The sequence below is a fragment of the Propithecus coquereli genome, unplaced genomic scaffold (genome assembly GCF_000956105.1).
Source record: "Propithecus coquereli isolate 6110/MARCELLA unplaced genomic scaffold, Pcoq_1.0 Scaffold728, whole genome shotgun sequence".
In the NCBI taxonomy this organism is placed as follows: Eukaryota; Metazoa; Chordata; class Mammalia; order Primates; family Indriidae; genus Propithecus; species Propithecus coquereli.
Window position 1 is genome coordinate 657375 of NW_012153374.1, and position 25377 is coordinate 682751.

A 25377-nucleotide genomic window follows, 5' to 3' on the forward strand; every position below is an offset into this window, starting at 1 on the left:
ATCCCTGAGTTTTTGTTGAATCATTGGGGAGGAGCCAATTAAAACAAGTCTGCCAAGTGTCCCGGCTCTTTGTGCAAATCATGTGTAGTGTTTGAGCATTTCCTTCTTCTTTCTGGATCTCAGTTTCCCTGTCAGTAAAATGGGGTAGTCAGGCCAACAGGTGATCTGTGGTTTCCTCATGGGTCTGCTACTTGTCTGAGGGAGTCAGGAGCGCAGTTATCTGTTCTCTGTCCAATAAAAGGCTACAAATGCTGCAGTTTGCTCTTTATTTTTAGACTTAAGTCAGCTAGAGGCACACAACAAAGCAGAGGACAAGAGGAGGTCCAACCCCAAGTGCAGTGCAGGTGGGCTAGGGGGCCAAGGCAGCTGGCTTCTCAGGCGTAGGTGGTGACATATTGGGGCCCCATGTTCCCGAAGTAGGAACGTTCCCACTCACTCATAAGCTCGAAGTGCACAGGACGGTGACAGAAATTGCAGGCAGCCACAGACACATCCTGGAGGGGCAGCCCCACTTCAGTCCAAGCTACCAGCAGCTTCTCTGAAGGTGGTAGGGAGAGGGAAGGGAAAGAATTAGTTAGACTAAGTCTTCCAAATCCTTGTGTCACGGTACAGATAGGCCAAGATACTGATACCCTCAACCTCTCGAGGTGCCTCGGGGCCAGAAACAGCCTCCTCTGTTTTCTCCAGTGTGTGCCATGAATGTTACCATTTATCTGTGGGTGCCAGGATGTATAAAAGATTGGGAAGCGCTCCTTTGACACAATCTGAAGCCATACTGTTCTGCCCTGGACCACTCTCTAAGTACGGGATGTGCTCTGGTCTGAGAAGTAAATGTATTTGCTTGGAAACTCTTAGCCTGGTGAGGAAGATAACACTGACAGTAACCACACTGTGCCACTGGTGCTGTGACCAGGGGTCCTAGAGGATGTGAGAACCCAGAGGAGGGAACCTGACCCAACTCTAGGAAGTGCCTCAGGTATGTGTCAGGGCTATGTTCTTGGCCTTTTCTATGTTCATGCCCTTGGTAATCTCATCTAGTCTAATGGCTTTAAATACCATTTCTATGCTGATGGTTCTGAAATTTTCATCTCCAGCCCAGACCTCTCTACTTATTTCCAGACTTTTATATCCAATGGCCTTTCTACATTTTTACCTGGATGTCTAATAGGCATCTCTAACTTATGAGTACAACTGAGCTACTTGTGTTCCTACCTTGTGCCAATCCTGCTCTACTTTTAGCCTTTCCCATCTCAATTGATGGCAATTCCAGTTGTTCAGTCCAAACATTTCGGAACCATCCTTTATTTTTCTCTATTACCCTACGTTCCATCTATCAGCAAATACCATTGGCTCCACCTTCAAAAATCTGACCACTTCTCACCACCTCCATTGCCATCGTCAGGTGTGAGCCAGTGTCATCTTTCACTTGGAATGTTACAAAAGCCCTCTGCTGGGTCTCCCTGCTTCTACTCTTGCTCCCTTTCAGTATATTCTCAGCATAGAAGTCAGAACAATTCTGTTAAAGCCTGAGTCAGATAAGTCAGTCCTCTGCTAGGTCCTTCCAGGGGCTCTGAGTAAAAGACCAAATCCTTCCAATGGCCTATAATACTCTACACAATCTGGCCCCACTTTGCCTGCATCTGCTCAATTTTTCGTCTCCCATTTGCTTACACCACTCCATCCACACTTCTCTTATTATTACTCAAATATACAAGGAATACTCCTGTGTCTTCCCTGCCTTAGGCTGTTCCCTCTGCCTAGGATGCCCTTCCCTGAGATATCTGCCCAGCTAACTTCTTCACCTCCTTCAAATCTTTGCTCGTGTCACCTCAATGGTCTCTACCCTTGCCACTCTAATACTGCAACTGTCCTCCAAACTAGTCCCGGGGGGCAGGGACTAGTTCCTATCCCCCTTATCCTGCTTTATTTTTTTCCCATAGCTCTTAGAACTAACATTGTGTTTAATTTGTTTATTTTAAAAATGTTTTTTGACTATCCCCTTCCACTAGAATGTAAGTTTCAGAAGGGTAGGAATTTTGTCTCTGGTTTGTTTACTATTAGATCCCCAGCACCTAGAAGTGTCTAGTACGCAGTAAGTACTTGGTAAATAGTTTTTGAAAGAATGAATGAAAGGATGCCTGAATTAAGTCTAGAAAATGAAGGGAAGTAAGCCAGGGGAGGGGATGAGGAAGGGCATTCTAATCAGAAGAAAGTAGCATTAACAAAGTCCCAGAGGTAAGAGAGCAGAGCAAAGTGAGGGAAATGCAAGTCATTTATTGTAGTTGAAGACGTAAAATGCCTGTGGGGAAGAGGTGAGAGCAGAGAGATCACCATGTGGTAGGCATTGAATGCCATGCCAAGGAGCTTTGACTCTGTTCTATAGGCTAGTGGTCTCCAAATTTTGGACCATACATCTCTATCAGTACAAACATTTTAGCATGTACCTCTGATCTCTGTATATTTATTTATATCCTATATACATGTTTCATTGTCAGTCTGTATATGAAAGATCAATATCAGTAATGCTTAATTTCCTATTTTTAATGTTAAAAATAAACACAACATTCTAATATGTATTCTAGTCTCTCACCCTATAGATCATATTGCATACCTCATCTTGGAGGCCACTGCTCTAGAGTCTGGACAATAGGGAAACGAAGTGGTTTAAGCAAGGGAGCAATATGGTCAGGTTCTTAGAGAAATCTCTCTGGAAGTCAGTGTGGAGAAGGGATTGGAAAGGATTAAGAGAGATGCAGAAAAATTAGGAAGAAATCATGTTGATATGGATTTAAAAAGTGGTGGGGAGAAAAGACAACAGATTTGAGAGAGATTGAAGAGAACATTTGCAGGATTTCAGGGTGGGTTGGCTGTGGGATTGAGGGACTGGTGGAGCCATGGTGGATGCCTCTCATATATTTTCCTGCAAAAGCCCAGCCTACATGGACATTCAGACAACTGGAAGTTCTGAGAGCTCTGAAATCGAAGCCCAGAGCAATAAAGAAGACTGAACAAAAGGCCTGGGAGTCTGGGTCATTAACTCAGGAGGCAGCAGACCTAGTGCTTATGACCACGGAGATAGAGACAGATCCCCAGTTCCAACCTAGTAGCTGTGTGACCTTGGGCCAGTGACTATATATTTTTATGCCTCAATTTCCACATATTACAAAATAAAAATCAGAAGAACATCTCAACCTCATGAAGTTATTGTGAGGATTAGAGGAGTTAATACATGTAAAGTGTTTAGAATAGTGTTTGGCACATGGTAAGTACTCAATAAATGCTATCCAGCATTATTTAATGTTTTTAAGTGAATGAATAAATGGCGCCTACTTACCTTGTCTTCCTTGAACTCTCTTTCCTATCTCTAGATCATTGCTCATGGAATTCCCTTATTCTGGAATATCCTCACACCATAGTCACATGTACTTTACTGTGCAACACAAAAACTTCCTCACCCACGAAGCCTCTCCAATTTCATTCTTCCCACTCTTTCCAGCCATAATGAGCTCACTCCCTCTAGCTTCTGAAACAGTAGAGCTCATCATACTGGACCAGTATATCTATGTCTGGCTGCTCTGCTAGATCATAAAACTGTACCTAACAGAAATCCAGCAAACTTTAGGTGAATTGACTAAACTGTAATTTTCAGGGTAAAATTCAAAAACTATTCAGGCTTACAAGCCTGTCAGTCTAGTCCCTTGTTTTGCATTGTGTTGTCTTTGTAGACTCAGATTGACACTCCCCTCCCCAATGTCATTCCTACTACCTTACATCCCAATGACACCTGCTTATTATTCTTAATATATCCCAAGCTGCTTCTCACCCTCTTCCTTATCTTTCTTCATCCTCTCCCCTCTGCTAGAAATAATTATTCCACACCCTCTTTCATCCAATATCACTCACCTTGCAAAACTCAGCTCAGATGTCACCTCCACTAGGAAGCCTGTCCTGAATCGTCAGGGTGGGTCAGGACCCTCTTCTCTGTTCCCACAACTCCCCCATGTACTGCTTTTGTTAAGCTTTGATCACCCTTTAATATCATTGTTTGTGTCCACCATGGTGTCCCCAACCAAACTGGAGCCTTACAGGTCTAGGGTCTGTTTCTCATTCATTTGTGACCCTAGTATAGGGAATGGCACACAAGAGATGTTCCAGAAGTATTTTTGAACCGCATGGTCTCTGTGCTCTCAACTTCTCCTTCAGATCCTGGGGCTGAGGGGAGGGCGAGTGCTGTAGGCATCCATATCGAGAACTTACCCACAAAATCTTCCATCATCTGAGGGCTGTGGTGCGGGGAAGGTGCCAGGCGCAGCAGCTCCTCACCCCTCGGGACAGTTGGGTAGTTGATAGCCTGCACATAGATGCTGTGCTTGGAGAGCAGGAGATCACAGAGCTTGCTGTTGAGCGCTGCATCACCCACCTAGACTCAGGAGAAAGGCCTATCAGTACCTGCCACCTTGACCCCACCATCACTAGCTCCATTAAGTAGGTAGAGGGAACTAGGTTAGGGAATATCATTGAATTTTGGGGCAGATTTTTTCATAAGGGGCTTAGTGGCAGCTCCAGAATTGCTATGAAGAAGGAGCTCAGAGCCACAATCCAGTTTGAAGGGGGTGAGGTGGAGGTGACTCCAGGGGCCTTGTCTCGAAGCTATTTGCAGAGCAAGCACACCAGTTTTACTTAGCTGGCATGCTAATTTGAGGTAGTTCTGGATGTGAATATAAACTCCCCAAGCCACCTCTTGGGTGCTGTAACTGGGTTAGTTCATAAGATGGGTGTGTTTATAAATGCAGTCTTTCAAGGAAATACTGGGTTAGCCTAAGGAGCAGTGACTCTTTCTCATCCATAAAATTGTCACAAAAAAGTATCTTTCCCACACCCTGACATACCGACTCACACAAATAGATGTCATTTAAGAAATAAGTAGAAGTTCATTTTTAACAACAGTAAACATTCATAGTTGGGGATCCAAAATAGCAGCTAGTCCCGTGGCTTTTGATTTTATTTTTCTGACCTCAATTCTCAGTAAACATATGTTTTGTACCATGACCATAAATACACACGTGTACACACACATGTACATATATATACATACACAAAATTGAAACAAATGTACCATAAAATGATACATGTATGTATGATGTACTCCAATGCTTTCTAGTCTGTTTCTTTCATTTTTTAATGCCAATCATAACCCACCAAACTGATTTTGTGACCCACTAGTGGTCTTGATCCACAGTTTGAAAAACAATGAATTACAGGCCATGAGTACTCAATATTGTTCAGGTCAGGAAAGTCTAATAAGCATGAGGTAATAGCTTATGCAAAGAAGAAATTGGCTAATCCAGAATGGCTGATAATGTTTCAAAAAGGGGAACAAAGCTGGCAATAACGGGGACGGTTAGCAGGAAAGTGAAGAGTTGAAGCAGGTATCAGTTTGCTGGGAGTGGAAAGGCTCCCAGAAGAGAAAGATGGGGAAGGCAATGGGCAGGGTGGGGCTCTCACCCGGATGGGGATGATGTGGCTGGGGCAGGGGATGACAGGAAGGCCCCTGTCCATTAGTAGCTGGCGCATGTGCTTGACGTTGCGCTGGTGGGCCCGCCTCAGGGCTTGGCCCTCCTCTCCCTTGAGCACACGCACAGATTCCAGAGCCCCAGAGAGCACCATGGGGGGCAGTGAAGTGGTGAAGATGAAGCCTGCAGCATAGGAGCGCACCATGTCCACCAAGTCACGGGTGCCGGCAATGTAACCACCCACACAGCCAAAGGCCTTGCCTGGAGAGAGGGAAGAAGAAGATATGTGCAGATCCCATAATCAGTCCCCAGAGGGGCAGGATCACACCCAGGTAACACAGAGGTGCAGCAGAAGCTGGGGCTCCAGACTGTCTTCCCAGGCCTCTACTCATCTCTCCTGTCCATGGCAAGACAGTCAGAGCTGATAATTCTGCTGCTTTGAGATAAGACTTTCAAGTCCTGCCATATGCAATGACTAGATAGGCAGGAGCTAGGTGAGGACCTTTAGCTGGTTAGGGCCATGAGTGGAGCTAAGATGAAGCTTGGGGCTGGGAATGGAGAGGGGTTTAGAAACACAGCTTTCCACTAAAGTTGAACCTGGCTACTTTGGCCCAGCTCAGGGGTCTTCAAAAAACCTTCCCAGACTTTCTCAGCAACTCTGCAATGGGATGGGAGTGGAGGGAGGGAGTCCAGGAGGATAGCAGCCTGGGGCTGTGAATTCTGCCCAAACAACTCCTGCAGCTTTGTTGGGGGGAGAGAGAAAAGGGTTTTGTAGGGGCTCCTCTCTGGATTTTATATAAGGGAGGCCCAAGGAATTCACTTACCAAGAGTTCCAGAGATGATGTCAATCTTGTGCATAATTCCATCACGCTCCCCAATCCCAGCACCCCGGGACCCATACAGTCCTACGGCGTGGACTTCATCCACAAAGGTCAGGGCCCCGTACTGGTGGGCCACATCACACAATTCCTCGAGGGGACAGATGGCACCTGAGAAAAGCCAAGGGATAGAGGTAGGAGATCATAACCCTTCCCCAGCTCCATCTCAAGGGTGGAATATACCATCCATGCCTACTTTATGTTGGCAAAGGGTGTTGTAGAGAGGGAGGAGGATGGGTGCCCTCATTTGGGACTATTCCAAACCTTCTTGCATGCATCAACTGCTTGTACCCCACCCTTGCCTTAGGGGTGTGTGTGTGTGTATTTTCCCCAGCCTGGGATCAAGGCTTGGGTCTCTGTCTTTCTGTTTTTACTTCATTCTGATTGTCCTCCTGTTTCTACCATTTTCAGCCTCTCTCTGCCTCCTTTGGTTTTTTTCCTGCAAGGCTGTGTGTACGCTAATACCATCCCTCTGTACTCCCTGGAAACTGTTGAGATATAGGGAGTTGGAATACAGAAGAAACTTCTTCAGGTGGAAACAGGGGCTCCAGGCCAAGATTAAAGAATGTGAGCATTTGATAGGAAAACATGAGAGCAGCCAACTACAGAAGGTAGAGCCTGAGACAAAAAAGACAGTGTGATGGTTCAAGCCTCATTTCGATGGGAGAGATTCAGCCCTAGGAATGATGGTTTAGGCAGTTTACACCAAAAAAATAAGGAACCAGTCATTTGCAATAATATAAGGAAGTAGAATGGTATCAACAAGGTTTCCACTAGAGAAATACTAAATTTGAATAGTCTCAGTAGTAGAAATATACAAAAGGGATGGTTTTACTTTATTGCTAGTTGTAGAAATGTGAGAGAAATGTAAGTTCCTTACATATATTGACTCATTTAATTCTCACAGCTATTTAATTATTATCACCTCCATGTTGCAAATAAGGCAACTGAGAACAGAGACACAGAGAACTTAAGAAGCTTGCCCAAGCTAGTAAGTTGTCATGCTGGGATTTGAAGATGGACAGTCTAGTTTTAGAGCTTGTGTGCATAACCATTGCATGGTGCTGATGGAACCTATGTTAGCTAAATCAGGGAGTACTATGGACACTCTCTTGTTTCAGTTGGAAAAGTGACAAACTGAAATGAGGTGAGGACCTCTTTCCTTAAATAAATCTGGAAGGGGATGTCTAAAACACATGATTTCTGCCTAATAGGGTCAGCAATAGAAAGCTTTGGGTGTTGTTTCAATTGGGAGAAGAAAGGAGATAGGAGGGTGAAGGTCATTTATTTCTACTAAAGCATAATAAATGTATCAGCTTCCATCATCTCTAGTTCTTACAACCAGGTAAGAATTTTTTTTTCAGGGAGCTTACAGTTTATTGTATCACAAAATTAAAATGAAAACTCCAATAGAAAAATGAATAAGGGAAAAGAACAACTTACATTTTAGAAAATTTCAAATAGCTAATAAACAAATGAAAAACATCCAATTTCACTTGCAAACAAAGAAATGAAAATTAAAATAATGGGATACCATTTTTACCCGTCCAAGTACATATGTTTTGATGGTAATATGCAATGTGTGGGTGAAGTGGTTTCTCTCAAGTGCTTCAATTAGAAGCATATTTTTTTCTTTTTTATTTCAGCATATCATGGAGGTACAAATGTTTAGGTTACGTATATTGCCCTTGCCCCACCCGAGTCAGAGCTTCAAGTGTATCCATCCCCCAGACGGTGCACACCGCACCCATTACATGTGTATATACCCAACCCTTCCTCCCCCTCCCATCTGCCCGACACTCGATGGATGTTACTGCTATATGTGCACTTAAGTGTTGATCAGTTAAAACCAATTTGATGGTGAGTACATGTGGTGCTTATTTTTGCAAGAGTAAGAATTTTGCCCTGAGAAAAATTGAGGCTCAGAGAGTTAAAGAGTTACCCAAGATCATATAGTCATTAAGTGTCAAAGGTGGGATTTGAACCTAGGTCTCGCTGACTTAAAAACCTGTTTTGATCCCAGTGCTTCATACTGGACCTTGAAAAAAATCCTAGGCAATGGTTTGTGAAATTTTCTGTTATAAGAAACCAGACACTGTATGATTAATTTGCACATTATTTCTAATAGAGGGGAGTATCACAAGAGGGAATTGGAGTTATATGTCCTAGTGTGCAAATACTCATATTGGCGCCAATTTTCTGAGCCACCCAAGACTAATTGGATGCCATCTCTGAACTTTAGCTTCTTTACCTGTAAGATGAGTGTAATAGCTGCCTCCATCCTTTGGCACTTATTAGCTATGTGACCTTGGACGAGTTACTCCATTTGTTTATGTCTCAGTCTCCTCATATAAAAAATAAAAAATAAAAATAGCACCTATCTGATAGAATTGTTGTAAAGATTAAATGAATTAATACATGTAAAATTTTTATTAGCATATAATAAGCACTCTATAAGCGTTAGCTGTTATTATTATCATTATTATCATCATGGATTTTGTGAGACCAATACTAGTAACCTAGACTCACTCACACATATACATACCATCCATAGAGTGAACAGTCTCGAAGGCCACAATTTTAGGTATCTCAGGGTTGGACTTCTCCAAAAGTTTCTTTAGGTGGTCAGGGTCATTGTGCCTGAAGACAGACTTGACTGCTCCACTGTTGCGGATACCTTGGATCATGGAAGCATGATTGCCTGCATCTGAGTAAATCTCACACCCTGAGGAAACAGATGCATAATTTTTAAGCCTCTATATCAGTACTCTCACTTCACTTTTCAGGTCTGACCTGGCAGGGGAAAAGAGCTAACCCTCTCTTCCTTTTGAGGAACCTGCTCTGCTTTCTCCTCCGCTGGAAGCCATTGCAATACCTCTTCCTCCCTTGGAAGGACTTCCCTGCCCTGAAATTCTGACCCTTACAACCTCCCCTCCAGTTATTTCTAACCCCAGTCTGGCCTCTGAATGTCTTGGGGTGGAGGAAAATTTAATTTATCAGGAAGCTTTAGAGATTCTTGAGTACAGGACCTAGGTTCCTTCTCCCCGATATATAAGATCAAGACTTGGAAAGGGGTTTTAACCCAGGGAATGTTCGTTCACTTGGACCGATGCTAGATTCTTCCCGGTCTAGATGAAATCCCACGTCTTATAGGTATCACCCATCTGCTTATAGTTACAGGTATGGATACTTATCAGGCTTTCCCTGTTGAAATCATAAGCTCATGGCATGTCAGAGCTGGGAGGGCCATTAGTGATCATAGGATCCAGCCCCTTTAGTGTACATGTGAGAAAGCTAAAGTCCAGAGAGGGCAAGGCCTTTCTCTAGGACCTGAGCAATTCAAAGCTTTTTACTGGACAATGCTGGGAGGGCAGCTGGGGGTGGGGAATTGGTAGAGAGAGTTTATTCCTGTACCCCCAAAATTGTACTGCCATCAAGGAACCGTGGCATTTCATAAGAGTAGGGGGTAACTGCTGCTTGAGAAAATGAATCATGGCTTCCTGGAGGACATGGCTTGAAGGACAAGCAGACTAGGAGTTTCTTGAGACCACAAACAACATTTTTAAAAATCTTTCTGTCCCTGGTATTTAGTATAAGGTTGAGTACATGGTAGATACTAAGTAAACATTTCTTGAATGAATAGATGAATAAACCAATGACTGATTTATAAGTGAGTGAATGAGTATATGAATGAATATATTACTGAACTAATGAGTGAGAGGAGGGGTGTCAAAAGATGAGGCTGAAGAGATATGTAGAAGGCAGATTATTGAGAGCTTTAGAAGCCATGATAAGGAGTTTGGATTTGGTTTTAAGGGTAATGGAGATCCATTAAAGGGTTTTGATCAGGAGAATAACAAAGATAGGTTTGCATTTTTAAAGCCATTCTGACTGTTGTGAAGAATAGATTGTAGAAGCGCAAAGGTGAAATTTAAAAAATGACAGTCTAGGCTAGGATGGTGACAGTAGAGATGGAATGAAGTTGAATTCTAATGGCTGAGGAGGGGATTGACTGATAAAAGTCTTGAAGTTGTTGGGTTTAGTTGGGGCTTATGGGTGACCTCAGAAAAAGTTTTTGAGAAGTTGTGACGATGTTTACAGTGTGCTGAAGAAGAATCAGCAGAAGGTGATGAAGCAGATAGCAAGTGTGGAGACTTGTCTCAAGCAGTTTGCCTGTTACAGGGAGGAGAGAGATAGGGCAGTAGCTAAGGAGTGATGAGGGGTTGAGGCAATGGTTTTGTTTTGTTTTGTTTTTCAGGATGTAAGAGACTTGAACATGTTTAAAGAGAGGGAGAGGCTGAAGATACAGGAGAGAGGGAGAGAGCTGACAGATCAAGATTCCCAGGGAGGTAGAGGGGAGTGGGACACAGAGCACCAGTGGAAGGATTAGCCAATAAGAAAAAGGGCACTTCTTCCACTGTGACAGGAGAGAAGGAACGAGGAGAGGACATGTGGAGATGCTTGTAAGTTTGTAGGTACTTTGTGGCTAGGAGTTGAGGACATTGCTATCTTGTGTCTTCTATTTTCAGTGCAGTAGGAGGTAAGGCCATCTGTTGAGGGTGGAGGGTTAGGGAGGTATGGGAAGGCTGAGGACAATGGGGATTTGGCAGAACTCCCCCAGAGACTTAGAAAACTGACCTGGGAAACAGGATTGTCAGAGAGCATAAAGAATCCAGTAGAGGCTGGGACTCATGAATTTTTAGTGGCTCCTGTCTGAGTAATTATATGAGCTCAGGACTGACATAGGGAAGGTGGAGAGTTGCATTCATCTGGGGTTGTGGCTGTGATGGAAGGATGACAAGATATATGAGGTGAGGACATTATTGGCTAGAGAGTGGGAGAGTGGGAAGATGGGATCCAGTGCACAAGTGAAGAGATTGGCTTTAGGCGAAGGAGTGATATGCCTTCCATTGTAAGAGGAAAGAATGAGGGAAGGGTAGATGAACAAGCAAATAAATTTGTAGGCTTGGTGGCAATAAATAAGGAGTTCCTCTGGAGATACTTATCCTAAGTGAAGTATCTCAGGAACGGAAAAACAAATACCACATGTTCTCACTTATAAGTGGGAGGTAAACAATGGGTATACATTGTGGTCATACAAAGCGATATAATGGACATCAGAAACCAAGAAAGGGGGACGTTGTGTAGTGGGTGAGGGATCACAAATTACCTATCAGGTACAATGTACACTATTTGGGTGACAGGTACACTAAAAGCCCTGACTGTACCACTATACAATACATCCATGTAACAAAAAGCATTTGTACTCCCTAAATCTATCAAAATAAATAAAAAAAATAAGGAGCTCCTTTCTGGTGACTTTTGTTCTATTTGTGAAGTAAAATGTGAGGTTATTTTCTAATTGTGAAGGTGGAAGTAGTCAGAGGTTTTAGTAGAAGGAAGAAAGTTGAAAAAGCTTCTGTGGAGACATGAAAGGACTATTTTTGAGCATTAAGAGCCCAGTTGAGTTGGGAGGTGATGAATTTATGGTGTTTCCCTTCTGTGAGGTTGAGTGATGCTCCCGAGTAGTGGTCATCTATCTAGGTGCAGAAGGAGAGAAATCAGAGGGGTATAATCATCCAGTGTTGAGAATATGCAAGGTGAATAAGAAGGAAGGGCATGGGAGCAAGGGAACTCAGAATAGAGGGAAGAAGCAATGGAGGCAGTGAGACTGGATACTGTTTTGCAAGACACTAGCCCTTAACAAAGCTCAGGCCTTGGACTTACCTGGCAGGATCTTGGCCAAGGTGAAGAGAGTAGAGTCATTGGCCACAAAGCAAGAGGAGAATAGCAGGGCTGAGTCCTTCTGGTGCAGCTCAGCCAGTTCCTGCTCAAGTTCCACATGAAACTTACTGGTGCCTGAGATGTTGCGAGTGCCACCAGCTCCAGCTCCATGACGCTGCAAGGTCTCCCTGGCCAGTAGAAAACAGGGGAGATAAGGAGAAGAAAAAGCCCTTGTCAGGCACTGAGGCACTGAGGTAGGTTTCCCTTCTCTGATGAGTGTCAACATTGACTTAGTGATCCTATATGAGCTATGTCCTATGTGGCCAAGTAGAGAGGATGGGAAGGATGGGGAGACATGGACCCTCCTTCTAGGGCTAGAAACACTCAGGGATGGACAAAGAAGATAGCTTGAGGTTGAGCAGTTTGGAGGACCTAGAAGAGGTGACATACCATCCCTGGCAATACTAATTCCACAACTAGATTAAGAACTGATGGAGAGTGAGCCTTGCTTGGTCTCTCATCCTTCTCTTCCATTGCACTGGACACCCAAGAGTTTGGAAAATGTGATGTATTGACTGATTTAGTTCATTTCCAAGGAATAGATATGCTGGAGGACTTTTGACTAAAGGGCTGGTGGTGGAACCCAGGTTTCTACTGTCAGTTCTGCCTTTTCCTTCCATGTGTGGTTTTGCATCTTCTATGGGTATGTCCCCACAGCTCATGGCCCAGACCCTACTACTCACTGTGTGGCCTTCAAGACCCGAGGGTGCCGACTCATGCCCAAGTAGTCATTACTGCACCAGACAGACACATCTTTTGAGGCCACAGATGCCTCAGAGAAGTGGTGGGCAAAGGGGTATGCATCAGCCCAGCGGTTCACAGTCTTGAACACACGGTAGGTGTGATCCTGTTTCTTCTCCATGATCTTGTCCCTAAAAAACTGGTCATAACCAAAGGTATGGTTTCCTGTAGGAGTAGAGATGGGGATAAAAATAATTCATTTTAAATTTATTCCTGGCTAGTCTATATTTTATCCATATGTTGATTTTGAGTTCTTCAATTCTCTTTCCATGTATTCATTTATTTGCTCAGTCATTGGCTTACTGGTCCACATTAACTCTCCACTATTTCATTCAACCATCCCTTTGCTTACTCACTCACTCAGTAATCCATTCCAACATTCACTCGGGCTTTCTACCCTTGACATGGCCTCATCTCTCTTTCTGGGGTTAATGTGGCATCCTCCTTACTGGAATTACTACTTCCAGTTTCAGTGGTAAGAGGATTGACAGAACTAGTTTCTAATCATCTCTTTTCCACTTCCTAGTTGAGTGACCTTGAACAAGTCATGAATCCTCTCTCTTAGTTTTAATTTCCTCATCTTTAGAATGGGGCTAATAATATTTTCCTTGAAGAGTTGTGAGCATCTGATGACAGACAGCATGTAACACACCCAAACTAATATCTGGCACGTAGTAATGGTAGTAGTATTACTACTATAGTAATAGTAGTGGTAGTAATACTAATAAAAATAGCTGATATTTACATATTATAGCCAACATTTAATGAATGCCTAATAAATATAAGGCCTTCTTCCAGGAACTTTTTAAATATTATTTCATTTATTCCTCACAACAATCCTATGTGGAAAGTTCTATTAGTGTCTTCATTTTACAGATGAGGGAACTGAGGCATAAAGAGGTTACATAAATTGATCAAGGTCATGCAGCAAGTAGGTGTCCAGCAAATAAATAATCTCAGAGCCCACTTCCTTAACCACTACCACTACAAAATGGGGCAACTCTATTTTCAGGATAGATTGAAATAATATATGCCAACAGGCTGGTTAGACTCTAGAACTCTATATATGAGACAGAAATCATGATTGTTTCAGAAAACAACTTATATGGTTATTGGGGGTGTAAATTGGTAACATCCTTGCTGCAGGGAATATGTATTAAGAGTTTTTAAAATATCATTCTGAATGAGGAAAAATTGAAACCATTCCAACTTAGATCTGGAACCAGACAAGGATGCTCACTATCCCCATTTCTATTCAACATAGTGCTGGAAGTCCTTGCTAGAGCAATTAGACAAGAGAGGGGAATTAAGGGCGTCCAAATGGGGGCAGAAGAAATCAAACTCTCAGTCTTTGCTGATGATATGATATTATATCTAGAAAACCCCAAGGATTCAACCAAGAGACTTCTGGAATTGATAAATGAATTCAGCAAAGTCTCAGGATACAAAATTAACACACACAAATCAGAGGCATTCTTATACAGCAATAACAGTCAAGCCGAAATTCAAATAAAAAACACAGTACCTTTTACAATAACCTCAAAGAAAATCAAATATCTAGGTATATATTTAACAAAAGAGGTGAGAAACATATACAGGAAGAACTACAAAATATTAAGAAAAGAAATTGCAGAAGATGTAAACAGATGGAAAAATCTACCTTGCTCATGGATTGGTGGAGTCAACATTGTTAAAATGTCCATACTACCTAAAGTGATCTACAGAATTAATGCAATCCCTATCAAAGTACCATCATCATACTTTACAGATTTAGAAAAAAATAAGTCTATGCTTTGTACGGAATGAGAGAAGACCTCGTATAGCCAAAGCAATCTTAAGCAAAAAGAACAAACGGGGAGATATTAGTCTGCCAGACTTCCAGCTGTACTACAGGGCTATGGTAACTAAAACAGCATGGTACTGGCACAGGAATAGAGACATAGACCTTTGGAACAGGACTGAGAATCCAGGGTGAAACCATCCACATATTCGCATCTAATCTTTGACAAAGCAGACAAAAATATACACCAGGGAAAAAAATCCCTTTTCTGTAAATGGTGCTGGAAAAACTGGATAGCTACATGCAGAAGATTGAAACTGGATCCCCACCTCTCACCTCTAACAAAAATCAATTCTAGATGGAAAACAGACTTAAACCTAAGGCATGAAACCTTAAGAATCCTAGAAGAAAATGTAGGGAAGACTCTTTCAGACATTGGCCTAGGCAAAGAATTTATGAAGACAATCCCCAAAGCAATCGCAGCAGCTACAAAAATAAATAAATGGGACCTGATCAAATTAAAAAACTTTTGTACAGCCAAGGAAACTATCATTAGAGTGAATAGACAACCTACAGAATGGGAGAAAATATTTGTCCTCTACGCATTTGATAAAGGGCTGATAACAAGCATCTATCAAGAACTCAAAAAAAAATCAACAAGAAAAAATCAAACAACCTCATCAATTAATGGGCAAAGGACATGAACAGAAATTTTTTGAAAGATGACAGAATAATGGCGAGCAAACATATAAAAAAATGCTCAACATCTCTAATCATTAGAGAAATGCAAATCAAAACCACAGTGAGATATCACCTAACTCCAGTAAGATTGGCCTTTATCAAAAAATCCCAAAGCAACAAATGCTGGTGAGGATGTGGAGAGATAGGAACACTCTTACACTGCTGGTGGGACTTCAAATTAGTACAACTTTTGTGGAAAAGAATTTGGAGATACCTCAAAGAGCTACAAGTAGAACTACCATTTGATCCAGCAATAGCACTATTAGGCATCTACCCAAAGGAACAAAAGTCATTCTATAATAAAGACATCTGTGCTTGAATGTTTATGGCAGCACAATTCACTATAGCAAGGATGTGGAAACAACCGAAGTGCCCGTCAATCCATGAGTGGATTAATAAAATATGGTATATTCATTCAATGGAATACTACTCAATTATAAAAAATGATGGTGATCTAGCACCTCTTATATTTTCCTGGATAGAGCTTGAGCCCATCCTTCAAAGTAAGGTTCACAAGAATGGAAGAATAGGCACCACATGTACTCGCCATCAGACTGGCACTGACTGATCAACACTAAGGTGCTCACACAGTAGTAATATTCTTTGGGGGTAAGGGAGTTGGGGGTGGGTAAATTCACAACTAATAGATGCAGTGAGCATTGTAGGGGGGAAAAGGGCATATCTCAAATCATGGTTGGGATGTGGCAAAGTTATAACATGTAACCAAAATGTTTGTACCCCCATAATTTCCTGAAATAAAAAAAAAATAAATAAAATAAAATAAACTCTTTGGTAAAAAAAAAAAAAAAAGAGTTTTTTAAATGCACATACTGACATACCTAGGGAAATATTTGCACCAAATTTAACATACAAATGACTGATATCCAGGATTTATTTTTTTAAAACTCTGAAAAATTACTATGAAAGATTTCAACCCAATTGAAAAATGGGCAAAGAATATGAAAAAACAATTCAATAAATGTAGGAAAAGATTCCTAATAAGGGAAAATAAAACTGAGAAAACAAATTTTTGCCTATCAATTGATAAATATTTAAAAGTTTGATAATATCAAGTGCTGGTAAGGTTGTGAGAATATGGATACCCTCCTTGATAACTGGTACAGCCATGTTGGAGGGCTAAGTGGCAATATTTATTAATATTAAAAATGAGCACATCCTTACACCTCAAGAATTTCTACCTCTGAGTGTTTATACTAGAGAAACACTTGCCTATGTGCACAAGGAGGCACATTCAAGGATGTTTGTTGCACCACTGTTTATAATAGGAAAAATTGGAAGCAACCAAATAGAGGAATAGCCAAATAATATCTCGTATATCTATACTGCAAAATATTAGGAAACATTGAAAAGTGAGGTAGATATATATGTATTAACTTGGAAGGATCACCAAGGCATATTGTTGAGTAAAAAAATAAGAATCTACAGAGCAAAATATATAGCAAGATATCATTAGGTAAAAAAACAAAAACTGAGTACTATACATTTATATGTATGTAAAACCAACATGTAATCTAAACTAGAAGAATACAAAAAAATTTGAAACAACTTAAATTATAGTTGCTTCATTAACTGAATGAGGTCGTACGTATCCATACTACAGAACACACTTCAACCATTAATAATTATTATGCAGCTCTATGTTTATGGACATAGAATGAAGCCCACAACATATTGTTAAGTGAACAATACAGCATAACAAACTCCAGGTAGAATAAGATCACATTTCTAATAAAAAACGTGTGTGCGGTAAGAGGCGTGGAGTGTGTGTGTGTGGTGTGAATGGTAGAACTCGGAATGATTTAAATATCCATCTTTATACTTTCCTATATCTGTTGAAAAATATTTTACAATGAATCATATTCCTTTTATGTTAGAAAAATAAAGCAAATTCCATTATGGAAATGAATATAAACACATACGAGAGTGGAGAAAAGGCTCTCTATGAAGGGTGAGAGTTTTTGAGGGAAGCATGGAGTAGAAATAATGGGAGTAAGCCTAATATTTAATGAGGGCTCATAAAAAGCTAGAAACATTTCCATAAATTTAATTTTATTTTCTCCTCATGGTAACCTGTTGAGATAGGTATTAAAATCCCACTGAAGGAAAGTGACTTACTTGCTAAAGTGCACAGATCCAGCAAGTGCCAGCATTAAAATTTAAACTCAGATTCCCTTTTGTTCCAAAGTCCTTCCATGCCCTTTCCTCTACTATGTCAGAAGCCCTTTCAGATCTCCTTCCCTATTCTGATCCCCTTCATTTCCACCTCAGCAAACTCACCAAGTATATTGTTCTGAATCAGGTGTGTGACCTTCCCTGAAATCTGCTCTTGCTCCTGGGGACTGGAGAATGGCTTCCTCAGGCTGACTGAGGCCAGGGAGCTGGGCAACTCTGAAAGGGAGTGTGGGATTCCTTGGCCACGAAGAGAGGGGGATAAAAAGAAAGCATGTATTGTCCTCTTTAAGCTCAATGCAATATATGAAAATTCAAGTTTATAAAGTAGATAAGCCTTCTGGAGAGAGGAGAAGTCTTCTGCAAAGTAGGCTTCTATTCATCTCCCTGAGTGCAGATTCCTATAATGTCAGGAAACCTTCCATAAGGTGAATCACACTTCTCCCCACTAAGATTTTCCCTTGAGTGAGGTAACTGGGGCAGCCACCCTGGGTCCTACACTTGGGAAGTAGATGTAGGGCAGTGCACCTAACTCTTATTTTCTGAACATCATTTCAAAATTCTGGTTCTTAACGATATCCCCAAAGGGTCTATGAAAGATGTCAATGGTGTGGCCATCTCTCAGGTGTGATTATCTTGGGTGGTCTGCATCAGTTGAGTTGAGCTGGAGCTCCTCCCTTCTAAAGGATGTGCCTACTCCTAACCTTTTATGTTTCATGCAAATCCAGATTCTCATGGAGTAGTCTTGCTTAAACATGGGAACCCAGCCTGTTGGGATCCATTTAGCCACCTGAAAGAGGGGAGGCAGAATTTTAGAGGACTCATCTTAGACTGATGTCTGAAAGTTACAGGAGCCTGTGCATATGTGTGTGTTTGGAAGGGTGTGCTTCAGTATACAGTCTAACCTATTGCCTATTATGGCTCCCCTGGAAAAGACTAGACTACTCATCATGGGATGTGCATTAAGCTGCCCTTGGATTAATTAGCCTAGCTCAGGACTGTGATGAAGTGGGTTCAAGAATTAGGTTGCATAAAGTGGAACGTGACTCCAACCTGTCTTGAAAGCCTTCACATCCTCCTGGACTTCTGGGGCTGCCTTCTGCACAATCTTGCTCTTCCCATCCTGGAGTTCTGACAGCATGAAGGGACAGTGGCCCTTGGCCCAAGATGGAGAGTCTATACAAAAGTAAGATAGTAATTGGGGTTGCATTTCTGGCTATAGGTTCAGTTCGAGAATGATTACTGAGATTTACTGTATCCCAAAGCCCTAGCTCAGACTATGGTACAGACACAGAGATAGATGAGTCTGGTCTCTGTGCTAGGGGAGCTTCTAAGCTGGTGAGAATGGCACACACTGAAGACACATTGTGAACAGCTATGGGTTGGGAGGGAGGACAGGGGCTATGGAAGTCCAGAAGAGGGAGGGGACATGACCCAGAATTGGAATTGGACAAGCTGGAATTGGGAGATCTAGGCAGGCTTCACAGAGGATATGATGCCCAAGCTTAGTGTAAAATGAGAAATACGAGACATTCTGGTACAGGGTATGGGAGAGGTAATTTGACAGGATCAAAGGCACAGAATCTTGAGAAAATAGGATTGATTCAGGCAATTTTAAGTAGTTTCAGCATGTATGGAGTCTAGTGTGTGGGGAGAATGGGAGTGAGACTCTCTAGAGAACCTGGTAGAAGACATATCGTGGGTATATTTTTGGGCCAGTTCATCCTACCTTGGCACTTTTGACATGAACCCTCCTAACTATTAGGCAATGATGGCCAATATGACTTGTAACCTTGTCCACAGGACCCAGACAATCTTCCCTTTTGTCAGCAGCCTCTTCTTACCTCCTCCAGCCTTTGTTGCCTTAAGGTGGATTTGAGAACAGATTGGTCCTTGGGTGGCCAAGATAGGACAGCGTCTGATACCAAGCAGGAACTGATGAGTCTTCAGCACCTTGCCTAGGAGGCCTGTGGGGCCCCGGGCAAGCACTGGACAGTACTGTAGCAACATGGCTGCTGCCACCATCTTGAACCTGAAGTCCTGCAGAAGATATAGAAGAGATGATATTCCATCATGAGGGCCAGCCAAAAGCCAAGGGTCATTCCTGTGTTTGATCTTTTGTCTTTAGTTTCTTTCCCAAAGCTTGCTGCCCTCCTCAGAGATGCCTTTATTGTCCTTCCAGGGAAGGAACTTCTTTCCTAATGTTAAAATGTACCAATGGGGCATCAGAGAGGAAGAAATAGGAAACTGACCACTAGATAGAGGGCTGAAGGAAAGACTTCTAACTGGAGGTCAAAAAGCCTGGATTCTGAGTCAGAGTCTGCCACTGACCCCCTTCTGTGATGGTGAGGATCACTGAAGTGTATTTGTGTATGGCAGGATGAGAGTTGACAATCCACCCACCCTGTAATCAACACTTAAGGCCAATAATCTTTCTAAGAATATTGGCCTTAGCGAAGTGGAGATTTAGCCTCCTAATGCAAACAGATGCCATTGACTAGAGCTCCTGAGGCTTTGCCCAGAGACTTTCCTGAGCAAGCTCAGCCAGATAGAGAGAAGGAGCTTGAGGCCACAGGTACCAAGAGTTCCAGAGAACAGGAAGAAAGAGCAGGCCATAGGTCCTACAGACTATGTGCCACCAGGCTAGTATTTTGCTGTCTTTGAATTTGCATCTGGATTTTGGGTAAGCACAGATAAAGGAGGAGATAAAAGCAAATCCCAAGGGAGCTAGAAGACAAGGCACAAAGACATAGTCTATGGGGTAGCGAAAGAGGCAGAGGCCAAGACAGAGGAGAGGAAGAAGATGGAGCGAAGATCAGAAAAAGAAAAACCAAATGGCACATAAGTATTCAATAAATATTTATTGAATTTGGGAGCAAATTAATGAATGAACAGAGTCTTAAATGAGGGAAACAGAAGGGCAGTAGGGAAAGAGTTAGAAGAAAAGAAAATTTAGGAAAGATAAAGGAGGAAAGTAGAGAGAGAACAAAGGTGTGGTGGTAGTGGTGGAGTTAGAAGAACAGAAATTGTGGAAGAGAAATAGATCAAAGCCAGAGGTAAAGGGGACAGAGTAAAGATGAGAACAGACATGGGGAGAAGGACTGATTTGGAAAGACAGAGGACAAGAGGATGATGAAAAATACAGAAGGATAAGGAAAGAGACTGAGATGAGAGAAAGAGACCGGGAGGTGGGGGGTGGGGGGCATCACATAGTGGTAGAGGCAGTTGCAGACAGAAGGGCACAAAAGGGACATGAGGAAAGAGATGAAGGAGACTAAAGGAATATACAAAGACTCATAAAACTGAGAGCAGAAGAGGAGAAAATCCGGCAGGGGCAGAGAGTTAGCCAGACACAAAGATAAAAGGAGAAATGCTGCCAGAGATTGGGGAGGGTTAAGCAACAAACAAAAGTTCAGGGAAGAGGAGCATGGCCCTATTGAAGGAGATGAAAGAGACATTGAGGGACAGAGAGAAGAGAGTAGAGAAGATGACAATATCAAAGAATAGACACAGAGAGGTGGCTAAAAGGGGAGATAAGTGTTGTGAGGAGGGAAGTCTGAGAGATACCAAAAGAAGGACAGCTAGAGAGATCAAGAGGAAGAAACAGACTGAAAGAAAAAGGGCAAATTGGAAAGCCAGAGTCAAAGGGTGAGACAAGATAAGGGACAGTACAATGGGAGAGATATGGGGGACTTTGGGAGGACTAAGGCCTGGGCACTGCCAAGAAAGCTACTGAGTAGACTCTAACAGAACCCTCAGTACCTAAAGCCTTATGTTGTGAGGGAAAGGTGAGCAGGAGGAGCTCATGGCTCTGTCCTCTCATGGCAACCTCCTTTACCTCCCTCTCTTCCTGATCTCATAGAGCAAGCACCTTCCCCCTATCTTACAAAGCAATCTCTTCCCATTTTTCCATCCCAGAGCATCTTCCTCCCACTCTCATACGCTGTCACAGTAAGTCTGGGTTGGTATGTGGGGCCAAGGCATGTAGGCCCTGAAATTGGAAAAGGAAGGATTGTTGTTGAAAGAACTAAATGAAATAATCCGTGTTAAGCCTTTAGGATAGTGCCTGGCAACATAGTAAGTGTTCAATAAATGTTAGCTTTTCTTATTTAAATTTAAACTCTCCAAACTCCCTTTTTGTACATTCTTGCACAAGTCCTCTCTCTGGGTCTTGGCTTTCATCAGCAGTCAAATGTGAGGTAATTATACCTACCTCGCATGGTAGGTAATGAATTGGATCCATTGCCTACTTCATATCTGAAGATAGGGGTTTCCCTTCCCTTGCCTGGCTGTGAAGGTTAAAGCACTTGAGGCTGAGCCTGCAGAACATAGATAAAGCTCCCAGAGTTTATCACTATTGGGGTCTAACCACTCCGCAAGCTGAGACAAGGGCGTGGGAGAGAAGAGAAGCCCCTTCTTGGAATCGCATCTGAGCATCTGGCTGGGGCTGGCCCTGGCTATTGGTGGTGAGGAGAGGTGGATGGCCCAGTGAGATGCAGGCAAGGCAGATGGCCAGACTCTGGGCCCCTGCAAACTCCTTCCCCCAACATCAATACTGACAACAATAATGACAACAACATTGGAGCATTTAATGGGAAGGAAAAACCTCAAGATTGAAGGCAAAGTCCAGTCTTGCCTTGGGATGATAGTGGATTAAGCCCTACTCCCCATGTATAAAAACAAAAGAAGTTCAATATACTCATTATATCTAATGGGCTTTTGGCCATGATTTGCTCAGGGTACTGGGAAAATAAAGACCACTGCTTGGAATTTATTGAATTCTTAAGTTCTTTCAAGCTCTAGTTCCCATTTCTCCTCTTCTGGTACTTCTTTCCTAGAATTTGTCCTGCTTCACTCTGCGTGGCCATCATTATGACTCATGACCTTATAGTCTAGTTACCTTGGGCTTTGTTTCCATTCCATCTCACTACCTACCATGAAACTGGAGCGAGTAAAATGGGATCAAGGAAACATTTTAGGCAATTTAGGGCATTGAGAGCATAGGCTATGGAGCCAGACTACTTGGATTTGAATCCTGGCTCTATCACTCATTAGCTTTGGGACTTTAGAAAAGTCACTTCCCTGCTCTGTATCTTATATCAGTAAAATTAACAAGGATAATCTGCTTCACAGGAACATTGTGAAGATTCCATAAGATAATCCATACAAACTATTTAGAAGAGTAGCCATCCCAGAATGAACACTGAAAAAGTGTTAGCTATTATTTTTTTCTGTTTTCTTGTAAGGAAAGTGAAGGTACAGCCAAGGGAAGTCACATCATGAATATACCAGGCCAGGTCTGAACAGCTAATCTTCTCTCAATCCTGTCACAATTTACTGCGTGAACTTGGGTTCTGTACTTCCCCTCTCTGGGACTTAGTTTCTCCACAGATGTTGGATTAGATAATTTCATAGATTCCATGTGATTCTGATAGTCAAACACTCACAGATCCCTCACTATGCCAGGCCCTATTGTAAATCCTTCACGTGCACTGACTTTGTTAATCCTCATGTCAACCCTTTAATGGGGACATTGAGGCCCCCAAAGTTTAAGTAACCTGTTCAGGTCATAGAATGAGTAAGTAGGAGAAGCAGGATTTGAACCTCCAGAGGCCACTAACTTAACCACTATGGATCCATGATTCAAATATTACTACATATTTTCTTGACTGAGGGCCTGACTCCAGACATCCCCTTGCTGCACTAACATAGGCCCCTTTCCAGGACATTTGCCTTTTGTGACCAAAGGCCTTTACCAAAGGAACTGAAGTGGAATTTTGGGTACTCTTGAACATTCATTCATTTGTTCATTCTACCATTTAACAATATATGCACCCAACTGTGTGGTGATGCTCGCCAGGAATCTTCTGAAAAAATGCTTTTAACCAGAGAGATGGTGAAATTTCAGGCCAAGTGACAGATCATTACTCAAAGGTTTTCCCTGTACCTTTAAAATCCTCTCTTATGTCAGCATCCAATCTAAAGTCTCCAGAGGTCAAAAGGGCCAACCACGACTCTACCCCAGCAGAGAGCCAGAAACCACACATTGCAGCGTTCCTTGCCCTCCCTCCTTTTGTGGCCTGCTTTGTAAGAATCAGTTAAGTCTGGAGAGGATGTGGTCACTTCTCTTCAGGAGTTGGAAACATCAGGTCTTACTTCTCTTTCTAGCACCCTTTCCCAACCACTGAAGAATCATATAGAATTTTAGATACCTCCAATCAGAGAATCATAAATTCATAGAAACAAAAAAATTTAAAAGATCACAAAATCAAAACTAGAAAGGGTAGTAGAAATCATAGGTCAAATCTTTTCTTCAGAAGGTGGATAATTTGCCTAGTGTCTCACAGTAAATTAGGGTGAGAATACAAGTCTATTGACTTTCTGCATAGTGACATTATGTTTCTCTTCCACTTTCTCCCCTTATTTGTGCTAATTATTCATCTCTCAATTCCTTCACATCTCTCCTCGCTCAATTCATAATTCCCATCTCCCCCTCACCCCCTTACTTATCCTTCCTAGCTCTGGCCCTGAAGGCTCTGACCCACTGAGGGCTGCTATCAGCCCAGCAGAGAGAGGGAATCAAAGGGAGGAGGAATGGAGAATTTCAGGAAAAAGTATTAAGACATCTTTCTTCATAGAGAAGTAGAGAAGGAGAGGAAGAGAGAGACAGAAACACGGAGACTGAAAGATACAGAGTTCAAGAAAGAGGAGAGAGAAATTTAGAGGAAAAATACAGTGAGAACTCAGAGGAGGGAAAAATAAGAGAAAGTGAGAGTGTAAGAGAGTGAGAAATGAAGTAAGTGAAAACTAAGAAAAGAGAGAAAACAAGGAAAAAAGAGAGGAAAACTGAAAACAAGGTAACACAGGAAGAGACATAGGGGGAGAAAAAAAGATAATGACAAAGAAACACATCCTAAGAAACAGACAAAGGGAAAGTGAGATCTAGTCAGGCCTGAGTAAGTGTGTGCAGCCTTGAGGTGGGCAGGCAGACCAGAGAAGGCGCCAGGATGAAAGCAGCTCTTACCTGTTGCCCTGCACTGAGGACGAACGAATCATGGGTGGGTGCTGTGAGTTAGGATCTGGTATTTATCCCTTCCCCCTGGCTCAGCTCCACACACCCCGCCTTCTGCTGGCCTGGCCCTGCATTGGCCCCGAAGGTATCTTAGGCCCTTGCTAGAGATAAAGGACCTAAGTAGTCTCTTTTTGTCTCCCCACCCCACCCCCAGCTCTGGCTCTTCTCTGTTTTTTTTTCTCTTTTCTCTCCGTGGTAGTAAAAAGAGCTCATTAGGGCTTTGGAATCAGACCATCTGTATAGAGAGCTAGGGCACCTTGAGCAAAACCACCTCTCTGACCCTAGGTCTTCTCAACTACAAACGGAGAGTAATAAAACACAGACGCAACTGTAGCATAAGTGGGAAGGGCTCTGGAGTCCAAACAAGTATACAGTGTTGTGCTTATGGGCTCTAACAACTAGCTTCCACAGACTACATCCCAGAGTGTTGTGACAATTCAGTAACATCATGCAGACAAAACGTTTAGCACAGTGCCTGGTCCAAAGAAATAACAGCTCATGTTGATTCAGTGCTTACTATGCACCAGATTCTTTATTGAGTGCTTTACATGGATGAATTTAGCTTCATAAGGACCTTAAGAAACCTCTTCTCTTCTCTTCTCTTCTCTTCTCTTCTCTTCTCTTCTCTTCTCTTCTCTTCTCTTCTCTTCTCTTCTCTTCTCTTCTCTTCTCTTCTCT

At 42.4% G+C, this 25377-nt stretch overlaps 1 protein-coding gene across 2 annotated transcripts; it reads right to left on the reverse strand.

Annotated features, from left to right (window-relative positions):
- Positions 1 to 249: 249 nt before the first annotated feature.
- Positions 250 to 24774, reverse strand: ALAS2 (5'-aminolevulinate synthase 2). Of its 2 annotated transcripts, XM_012661625.1 has the most exons (11): positions 24652 to 24774; positions 19472 to 19667; positions 18681 to 18803; positions 17736 to 17846; positions 12859 to 13081; positions 12119 to 12303; positions 8937 to 9116; positions 6338 to 6502; positions 5506 to 5774; positions 4258 to 4420; positions 250 to 538 (listed from the first exon to the last, which is right to left on the reverse strand). In XM_012661625.1, the coding sequence occupies exons 2-11, from the start codon at positions 19650 to 19652 to the stop codon at positions 375 to 377; spliced, it is 1764 nt and encodes a 587-aa protein (XP_012517079.1). In that variant the 5' UTR covers positions 19653 to 19667; positions 24652 to 24774; the 3' UTR covers positions 250 to 374. The 2 variants fall into 2 exon arrangements, with proteins under 2 accessions (XP_012517079.1, XP_012517080.1); XM_012661626.1 differs by lacking the exon at positions 17736 to 17846.
- Positions 24775 to 25377: the final 603 nt, after the last annotated feature.